This window comes from Cyprinus carpio, chromosome A4 (assembly GCF_018340385.1).
Source record: "Cyprinus carpio isolate SPL01 chromosome A4, ASM1834038v1, whole genome shotgun sequence".
NCBI classification, from domain to species: domain Eukaryota; kingdom Metazoa; phylum Chordata; class Actinopteri; order Cypriniformes; family Cyprinidae; genus Cyprinus; species Cyprinus carpio.
Window position 1 is genome coordinate 8,877,719 of NC_056575.1, and position 10,834 is coordinate 8,888,552.

The following is a 10,834-nucleotide window of genomic DNA, read 5'->3' on the forward strand; positions in this document are numbered from 1 at the left end:
CATTTCTTTCAAATCTTACTGACCTCTGTTTTGGAACAGTAGTGCATATATAAATATATACACTTTCTTTAAATTAGTTAAAAGTTAATGCATCATTTGTTCCATAGGTTTTCTAAGCCTTTAAGGAAGGATTGTAAAAATAAAGTGGGCCAGGTTTTACGGGCCGGTCTTGCAGCTTCTGTGCAACTGCAGGGAGACTACACCATGGTGGGTCTCATTCTGTATGCACTGGCAGAGTTGCTTGTTGCTCTCCTGAGCAAAATGATGAGTGATGCTTTCTGAAGAAATTCCAAGCGTTCACATATTTGATATGATAGAATGGGTGCAGATGTTTGCCATCTCCACCATCATGAGACAAATTGTCAGATGTTGGTTTGGCAAAAGTCACGTCATGCAAATGGAATGTTGATGTTTACTTACCAAATAGATAAAGCCTTGTGCAACAGCCACCTGAAAGCGCACTCATCCTTTGAGCTTTAATCTCTGAAAAAGCAATCTTTGGTTTTCAAGGTTGAAAAGCTTTGGAGAACTGCAGGATTCTGAGGCTTGTCTGTAACTTCTGTCTTGGAAAAGAAGAATGATGGCAATGTGCATGCAATCATACACACATATGCACGCTAGAAGGATTATTTACAATTTATGCCAATTAACCTCTACAGGGGGCGCTGATCGATCAGCCGTGCTTCCCGGCGCGATCCAGAGGAAGCTGGTATGGTGGCCAAAGAGGACAGGTGAAAATAAACAGCTGGTTGCGTGATTATTTGCACTGTTCCACATGACATAGCAGCTCGGCCCACCATGATTGCCCTCTGGTGCCCATGGGAGCCACGTGAATTTGCCCTGTCAGGTCACCTTTCATGGAGGAAATACAACAATAACAAAAACACTCTGTGGAATGCCAAATGTGTAGCAGGCAAATGAAATGGCGGTAACCATGGAAACGGAGTCATTTCATGCCAGTGAATTTTCCAGACATCTGGTAACTTGCGTTAAGCAGGTGCAGTCTGGGTACAAACAGGTATGTTCCATTTATATCTGCCTTTGGGCGATGAAGCGGGTACATCAGAAAGATTCAGTCTGTTGAGAATCAATTGAAATGTTCTCGCCATTACAGCTCATATAACGTTTCTTCTGAGAATCATAACATTGGAAGATACACCTCCTGATCACGTAGGAAGGAATATATATGAGCCAGAAATATGTTAGACATACTTATAAGAATAATCCAAAATCAACATTTAAGCTCAATTAACAGGCATTATGTTGGTTGCCACAAAAAATTATTTTGACTTGACTTTTCTTCTTTAAAAAAAGCTTATGAATGATAAAAACACTGTCAGCCAATCAGAATCCACCAGAGACTTTAAAGGCCACAGTGGCAAATGACATCCAAAGCAGCATGTCCTTATAATAAAAAGAAAGGTATCATCCATTGTTGTGGGCACTGAAAATGTTATCGTTCTTGGTGTGAACGGGCCTTAACTATATATAGTATAAACTAATAATGAATCTAATTTTATGAGAATATGGAAGTCCATATCACCATAGATACACACACGTAGATCCACATTCGTCCTCTCCAGACACATCAGTGCGTCAACGTGTTGTCACTCACAGTAAAAATAACAGCAAAACTCACAGTAAAATCATAAAACTCAATATTACAGGTTTTTAAACTATGGTAAGATGGTTGCAGATACACAGTCAACTTGCTCTCAAGTGTTCACATATAGTGGCCTCATGTTAATGAGGAATCTATGTTTATCCATCTATGCAAAACCATAATTAAAGGGATTTGAACAAACCTGAAAAAAGTGCCTGGAGTTTACACCACTGAGCTTCACAGGAGGAAATTTGACCCCGCCAAATGATAGCACATCTTCTGTTTCTGTTATCAGTGCAAGAGGGAGAAGCAGAAGTCATCAGTATGGTGGGGTGGTATGAGTGTTTGTGCCAGTCAGGAAAATTCCCCTGTGGTGTGGAGGAGAAAGACAGAACCAACAAAAGCAACAAGCGCATTGTGCCCACTGTGGCGAAAGGTTCTCGTCATTGTCCCGGCAAAAGAGAAGCAATGAAAGCAGGACATCAAAGGGTGAGCGGGAGAATGGGCTGTCTGAGCCAAGAGCTTTAGATCTGCTCTGCACCCCATACATAATCACCCCACCGGAAAATACAGTAGGCTTACAGGTAGAGGTCGAGAACACTGTGGTGTGGTTACTGGGGATGGGCAATGTCTCTTAATGCAAGTGTCATTGTTACATGTCTTGGCCTATAAAAACGCAAAGATTTTGAGAATACAGATAACTAAACAAATATACTGAGTCCTAACAATGTCCTGCTAAGCACCTGTGTCCTAAAAATAAACTCAATCAGGTGTAGCTAATCACCTCAATGGCACACAAAGCCATTTGACTTTCAACTGTGATCAGCTGTGGTCATTTTGATTAGCTCAGCATGAAATGAGCTTTCGTGAAGCATTTCAGTCCTTGGTAGTGCAACTGAAGCAAACAATCAACTATGGGTGCAAGGCACTGTCAGAAGATTTTAAGGATAAAGTTGTGGACAGTCACAAGTCAGGAGATGGAGATATATATCACAGTGAAGTCTTTCAAAGAAAAAGTCAATTCCTATAATAACAGTAAAGTATTTGGTAAAACACAAAACATCCCTTAAAAAACATAACCCCCCTGAATCATGACGTCACTCCAAACTGGATGAAGGAGCCAGAAGGAAACTGGTCAGAGAGGTGACCAAGAGGCCTACAGCAGCTCTGAAGCAGCTGCAGGAATTTATGACAAAAAGTGTTCATTATGTGTGTGACAACAATATAACAAATTCTCCACAAATGTGGCTCGTATGGGAGGGTTGCAAGAAATAATCCACTCCTCAAGAAAGGTCACATGCAGTCACGACTGAGCTTTGCCAAAACACACCTTGAACATTCTGAGGCAGATGAGACTACAGTTGAATTATTTGGCCTCAACACCAAACTATATATCTGGCAGAAATCCAGTACAGCTCACCATCTAAATAACAGCATTCCTACAGTCAAGCATGGAGGTGCTAATATCCTGTTATGGGGGTGTTTCTCTGAAGCAGGGACTGGAGCACTTGTCAGGATAGAAGGAAATATGAATTGGGCAAAATACAATCAAATTCTTGAGGAAAATCTGCTGCCCTCTGCCAGAAAGTTGTCAATGGGAAGAAGGTTTCCCTTCCAACATGACAATGAGCCAAAGCACACAGCAAAACTGAGCACACAGTGGTTGAAGGAGAAAAAGGTGAATGTCCTTGCATGACCCAGTCAGAGTTCAGACTTAAACCCCACTGAAAATCTATGGAATGACTTGAAGACTGCAGTCTACAAACAGTCACCTTCAAATTGAACTGAACTGGAGCAGTTCAGCAAAGAAGAGTGGGCAAATATTGCAAAGTCTAGCCAGGCAAAGTTAGTAGAGACAAATCCCAACAGACTAAAGGCTGTAATTAAAGCAAAAGGTGGTTCAACAAAATACTGTCACAAAGGGTGATCCTTTTCCCAACCAAGTGATTCTGGTTTTTATTTTTTTCTAACATGTTGGCATTATATTTTTCACTTGGATGTTATAAGTTGCACTGAGTAAATACAGCTGGAAAAAAACAACAACAACCTGTGTCTGTCTTCATTTCAGGCTGCAAAGCAACAAAATGTGATTATTTTAAAGGGGGTGATTCTTTTTTATACCCACTATATACATGTGTGTGTGTATAAACAGTGTACAATAAGACTTTTGTATTCGAATTTGATTTTGCTAAAAACATTTCTATAATTTTCCCTCTACTTTTTAAGACTTTGCATGACTTTCCAGGTCTGGAATTCAATATTTTCCCTGATACATCCAGATTTTCCTTGGAAACCTTGAAATCGTTAATTCTGAGACAGACCCTTTGTTTCTTTTCAATTTCATGCCCAAATACTTTCATTTTTTTTTTGAACATTGATGAATCTGTTCTTTAATATTGTATAAATGGGGTTCTCTATAAACATGTGTATGGCAAAACTTTTATTGTTAACAATAAAACAGCAAACAGTGCAAATAGGTGAAAAAGACTAAACGAAAACACCTCTGAATCCCTTAAAGAGAATGCCAAACCTCCCACTCCATCAAACTAAACTTGCCAAGAAACATCAGACAGAAACCTGCTGTGCCACCTTATAATATGGTGAAATGCTATAAATAAAGGCTATGAAAATTATACAGGAATTCACACACACACACAAAAAAAAGATGTAGGAAAATGCATTAACAAGCATCTTCTAGACATGTGCCATACAGAGTCTTTTAACTAAATAAATCACTTCACCAAGACTTTGAAAAGCAATCAAATTTACACGGATGGTGTGCTTTAAAACTCCCAGCCTATATGTTTGTGTGTATAGTCTGAGCTGTAAAGTGAACCAGTGTCTCTAGAGAATATGATTGTTCCCTCTTGTCTAAAGACAGCCCTGCCCTGCTTCTCCAGAGACAAAAACACCGACATCAAAGCCTCGCTGTCATCAAGAATTTCTGAGAGCCCCCATCCTTCAAGAACCGGCCACCCTGGAATTTTAAGTGGACTTCCCCATCCCATCTCTCCCTGGGTCTCTCGGAACAGAAAGGGTGTTGGGCATCCAGTAGTGTGGATGGCAAATCATGTGACTTCTAAAACTAAAACCTCTCATGGATTTCAGTAACCAGTCTCTTATACATGTCACATGATACAGAAATTAAATCCATTAATTAAATTATGCATAGGGCCCGGGATCTTGTGCAACGCCGCTGGATGTAACTACAGAAGCGTCAAGTTTTAAATAGGAACAATATCGAAACTCTTTGGCCATTTGTGAGCGAGATGCTAACTGTCTAATCAGATGCAATGATCTATGCATTGCTGAAAACGGTAAAACTCAACTGTATAACTTTGCAAACTGGGGTTTTGGAAAATGAGCCTATTTTCAAAAATAGTGGCGTGTTCCTTTAAAAATCTCTTCCAGTCAGTCAGTGTACCGCGGTTAAGAATGTGTGATACTGCCACCTATCAGTGATGCAGCGACACTGCATGTGTGTTCTGTCACTCCAGCGCTATGGCTGAACAGGAAGCGCCTGCACCTTTGAAATCTCTCAACTCGTATGATCCTACGTATATCTCTTTTATTAACAAATCCAGCCGGAATGCCGAAGCATGGTGGCTAAACTTCGCGGGGAAGCCGGTGTCTTACGGTGACATACAACCGAGGAAATCCCTTAAGATGAACACTTTTCTGAGTAAGTTACCGCAGAGCTAGCAAACTTAAGTTAGCCAGTTTCCCTTGCCGGTTTGTACTAAAGCAGTTTTTTCCAGCTCATCCGTGGATCTTCAGAGCATCAGACGGAGCTAAACTTATGGCTAACCTCAGTGAAGTTTACTTTCCCACTCCTGCGCAGTTTGAGGAGTACGGATATCCGCGGTACCAGCCTGTGTATGTGACTGCACCAGGTGCGAGCCTATTCTTCATCCTAAGATGCTCCATATGCATTTGATACACACAGTAGTTTCATTTAAAATGGATATGCATGCTTTGTTTTTGTCAGTGTACTCATTACAAGAATGCTGTACACGTTTGATCAGGAGTATGGTGAGAAAAGAAGACATCTGCAAGCTGGAAATCCCCGAGGGTTTGAGAAAGGACCTCAGCCTTGAACCTGATCTACTGAGAGACATTCAGATTTTATCTGCCAAGAGATCAATAAAGGGTTCAAACTGACTCATTGCAGTCATTTATGATATCATGTTCAAAGTATGCAGAAGCTTTCACTTTGATATATGTCCTCGAACAATCAGATTTGTGGATAGATTGTTGTACATGAAAGCAACAAATATGGGTTCAAATAAAAACATTAAAATTACATCTTTCAACCAAAAAGTGACCATTTTGCCCTTATATATATATATATATATATATATATATATAAAAATCAATGACAGAAATATATTTATATTTAATGATAAAAATGATTTTTTATATTATGATGTATATTGCACTTTGGACACAGGCATATATAGGTCCCTGAATAGTATGTTCTATGTTTTGTTTTAGTTTATTAAAATGAGCAAACTGACATATTAGAAAATATTTTTAATGCATTGAAACTGATTGCATGCTACTTTAAATTTGTTAATTTTGTGAATTTTATATTGTGACACCAAAAACTGCTGCAAATAAAACTGTTTAACCACATTTTAAAATGTCTGCATTATGGTTTTCCATGTAATTCTGGCCTTTTAGTAAGATTTAAGTTAATCCTTAACATCCCATATACAAACCCAGATTAAACTAAATGTCTCAGGCTACATGTACAGTTTGCTCCCAAACCATAAACACTGATTCATTACAACACCTAAATAAATATGGAAAATCACCATGGATTACAGGTCACACTACAGTCAGCTAAAAACAGGAATCTAATCAGCAACACAGTTAGCAGATCAAGTTAAGTTGTACAATCATGTTTGTAACATTCACATTTAGCCATTAAATTACAAATACCGCTTTGAAGTTTGAAAGTATGCAGCTGGTTTGGAAACAAGGGGAAACTACAATACAATCGGAGTGTCTTGAGGATCTCAACTAATGGCAGAAATTAAACAAAGTCCAAGGAGTTTGCTGTTAATGCCCACCCAATTACAAGAATAGCACACATACTCCATTAATTGTGAACACTGCAAAGAACTGCAATGCAAAGAAATTAATGTCTTATATTCAGTACATTTTGAAGGCTTTATTCAAATAAATATTTCATATTATGTGGTCCACAAAGTTTTTCTCGCAGTCATCTACAATGCTTAATTTGGATACTAATTAACACATTTTTATTTGATTATTGCACATGGGAGTCTTATCAAAATTAAAGAATATTATTTTTGTACCACTCGCAGCATTGCACCCAAAATTCACCTCTGAAAGAGAAGAGCAGCATCACAACATTCAGTGTTTCTTCATGGAGTCGAGGATGCGCAGGATATAGATGAACAGGTTGACTATGTCCAGGTACAGGTTGATGGATGCCAGGACATGCTCCTCCGGTGAAAGCTTATGCATCAGCAGGTGAGTATCGAAAATAATGAACCCGCAGAACAGCAGAGCTCCAGCCCCAGCGAAGACCAACTCCATTGTGTCATTGTAGAAGAAAAGCTGAAGGACAGAGTTACGCAGTTGATGAAATGTGGCTTGAAATAAAAAAGTAACTTGACTGCATGACTCTTAAAAGAATGTTATAGGTTCAATACAAATTCAGCTCGAATACTATTAAATAATATAAAATAAATTATATATTAACGGTAATAACACTGATGTGGAAATTTTGTTTGAGTTGATATATATATATATATATATATATATTTTTAATTAATAATACAATTATACATTAAATTACACACAAATACTATATATATATATATATATATATATATATATATATATATATATATATAAAGCATAATGTATATTATTTAATAAAATAAATAAAAAAAAATTTACACACACATATATATATATATATATATATATATATAAACTATTTAATTGTTTTTTAATTGCACTGGAACTATTAAACCAATGTAATATTTTAACTTGTATTAAACCCAAAGCATTCTAATTAATTTAGCCTTAGACTCACCCTCATAAAGCTTGCAATGATCAAGATCCACAGGCCAGCAAAAAGACTAAAGAAAAAGATGAACAATTGGGATTTTTCTACATGTGCATTATTAAAACAAACAAAAATACATATACATATAAATGACAGAGCAAGAACTGTTGCAGCAGGTTGTCTATTAAACAGACCAATAATATGAATGAAGAAATTCTTCAATCCTCCGTACAAAGACATGCATTTTTCCTCCCAGCGACTTCCCATGCCAACGAGTGGACCATGCATCACATCATATAACAGAGTTATGACTCATGGAACCCCATTATTTTTGTTACATTTCATTTTAATGACTGGAAAGAAGAATGTTTCTCCAGAGACAATTTCTGCCACGACACAAGAACATCATTCCGCACGGATTCAGGAGTAAATGGATTAAAACAATAACTCTCGCACTCAGTTACTGTGATGAATGTGACAGACCTGGGCCTTGAGCGGATGAGAAAGAGAATTACCTGGCTCCGAGCTTGCTGAAGTCTCTTTTAGACTGAAAAGTGTAGGCAGTGAGACCCAGGAACACGGCAGACGTGAGCACAAAGGCCTGGAGCACTATGTTGTACTCATAAAATGTCACTAAAAGCAGAAAAATATGGTATCAGATGAGCCATTAAAGATGTTTCCATTATTATAATGGGACTGGACTTCTATAAATTGAGAAAGTGAATAAACTTACCCGCAGTGGCTACAGACAGAGACTCCAGCAAAGTCTGCATAAACATTTACAGGCATTATATTACAGTACTTAATAATAATAATATTTAATAGTCCATTAAAAAAAAAAAAAAGTGGTATACTCACAAACCCAAAGAGCAAATAAAGATTAATGGGGTGCTGGTGACGGTACACAGCCAAGGCAAGGAGCAGGATAAGGGACCCGATAGCGGATATCAACACCAGAGAGGGACTGAAAAATTAATGCAGTGCATTACAAGAATATATTGACACAGATTAAAGTGCAGTTTGTACCATAGAACAACCACAATGATGTGGTGAACCTACAGGGGAGGATGTGCTCTTACCTTTCGTGCACAAAGTTTTTAATGGGGTTACAGAGCATGAAAAGGGCAGATACAGCAGTGGTGACGATAATCTGCAATGACAGGATGGTGTAGACCTTGCGGAGGAAATCTAGAGAGAAATAAAACTTGAGCGTCAACACTTTAATCATGCATATACATATAAAAATTATATATATATATATATATATATATATATGAAATAAGACTTGAGCGTACGTATTAACATTTACTATATATATATATACAGTACAGACCAAAAGTTTGGAAACATTACTATTTTTAATGTTTTTGAAAGAAGTCTCTTCTGCTCATCAAAACCTGCATTTATTTGATCAAAAATACAGAAAAAACAGTAATATTGTGAAATATTATTACAACTTAAAATAAGAGTTTTCTATTTGAATATACTTTAAAAAAATAATTTATTCCTGTGATGCAAAGCTGAATTTTCAGCATCATTAGCCTTCAGTGTCACATGTAACATCCAGTCTATCACATGATCATTTAGAAATCATTCTAATATTCTGATTTATTATGAGTGTTGGAAACAGTTCTGCTGTCTAATATATTTGATGAATAAAAGGTTAAAAAGAACTGCATTTATTCAAAAAAAAAAAAAAAAAATAATTCTAATAATATATATTCTAATCATATATTTTTTTTTACTATCACTTTTTATCAATTTAACACATCCTTGCTGAATAAAAGTATTGATTTTATTTAAAAAAAAAGATACTGACCCCAAATTACTGACCAGTAGTGTATATTGTTATTATAAAATATTTATATTTTAAAAACATAGCTTCTTTTTTTTTTTTTATTCATCAAAGTTTCCTAAAAAAAGTATCACATGTTCTGAAAAAATATTAAGCAGCAGAACTGTTTCCAACTTTGATAATGAATCATCATATTAGAATGATTTCTAAAGGATCATGTGATAATGATCCTAAAAATTCAGCTTTGCATCACAGAAATAAATGATAATTTAAAGTATAATAAATTTAAAAACAATTATTTTAAATTGTAATAATATATCACAATATTAAATTTTTTTTCTGTATTTTTGATCAAATAAATGCAGGCTTGATGAGCAGAAGAAACTTCTTTCAAAAACATTAAAAATAGTAATGTTTCCAAACTTTTGACCTGTACTGTATATGTATATATATATAGTAAATATAATAATAAAATAAAAAATAAATTATATATATAGCATTATATATAAAATACACATACATAGTAAATAAATAATTACATTAAAAATAATAAATAATATATATAAATGATTTAAATATATTTCATGACTTGTGTGACCTCACAGGGTTTATTTACATTCACAAACAGGATATGTACCATTCACACTAAACGTCGACAAGCAGGTTTGACAACTACATAAGAAACCTGTAGCATTTCTTAGAAAACTAATAATCTCATTTGAAGAAGAATAAATCTATAAGGGGCCTCATGACAGAATGCCTGCCATGACAGCTGATTTAACTTTTGCGCCATATGTTTCCTTATGTTTCTACCTGGCCCTCATGATGAAACAAGGTGAAATAAATAACTGAAATGAAATAAGGATCCCACTCCAGCTGTTTTACATGTTATTGATTTCTAGGCCATGTTATTGTATGGACTGTATTACCGATTACGTAGACACCGATGTCTTTTAAATACATGCAAATCGCGACTCACCCATCCGGATGTGGACGCTCGCCGTCGCGACATTCGTGCCATAATTAAAATCATCCTCGATGGATGATCGCGGATATTTCTCCTGATTCATGTTTGATCGAATTAAACGCGTATCATTTACTTGTAAACACAAGTGCTAATACGACGCTCTCTTCCGTCTTTCTGTGGTTTGTTATTATTATTTCGCCCTTCAAAGATGTGCTTACTGCCACCTAGCGCATCAGACCACAAAACGTGATTAAAATCTACTCTAGTGTGCTATTCGCATTCAACGTGTTTGTTTTTAATGCTGTCTAGTGTGGAAATTCAGTGAGATATCCTCAGATACACTCAGCAGTTCACAGTCTTACAGTAATACTATACTTAAGCTGTCACTGCATTAACGTTACATGACTGCTAAATAAAAATTAT

At 36.3% G+C, this 10,834-nt stretch overlaps 2 protein-coding genes across 2 annotated transcripts; one reads left to right on the top strand and one right to left on the bottom strand.

Annotated features, from left to right (window-relative positions):
• Positions 1–5,056: 5,056 nt before the first annotated feature.
• Positions 5,057–5,887, top strand: vhll (von Hippel-Lindau tumor suppressor like). The gene is made up of 3 exons (XM_019077133.2): positions 5,057–5,285; positions 5,362–5,496; positions 5,592–5,887. Exons 1-3 carry the CDS (start codon positions 5,105–5,107, stop codon positions 5,762–5,764), a joined length of 489 nt encoding a protein of 162 aa, XP_018932678.1. The 5' UTR covers positions 5,057–5,104; the 3' UTR covers positions 5,765–5,887.
• An 867-nt stretch (positions 5,888–6,754) lies between these two features.
• LOC109059953 (protein lifeguard 4-like) lies at positions 6,755–10,822 on the bottom strand. Its single transcript, XM_042739568.1, has 7 exons — positions 10,424–10,822; positions 8,729–8,837; positions 8,508–8,613; positions 8,383–8,416; positions 8,165–8,282; positions 7,677–7,722; positions 6,755–7,192 (listed from the first exon to the last, which is right to left on the bottom strand). Exons 1-7 carry the CDS (start codon positions 10,512–10,514, stop codon positions 6,986–6,988), a joined length of 711 nt encoding a protein of 236 aa, XP_042595502.1. The 5' UTR covers positions 10,515–10,822; the 3' UTR covers positions 6,755–6,985.
• Between the last annotated feature and the right edge of the window lie 12 nt (positions 10,823–10,834).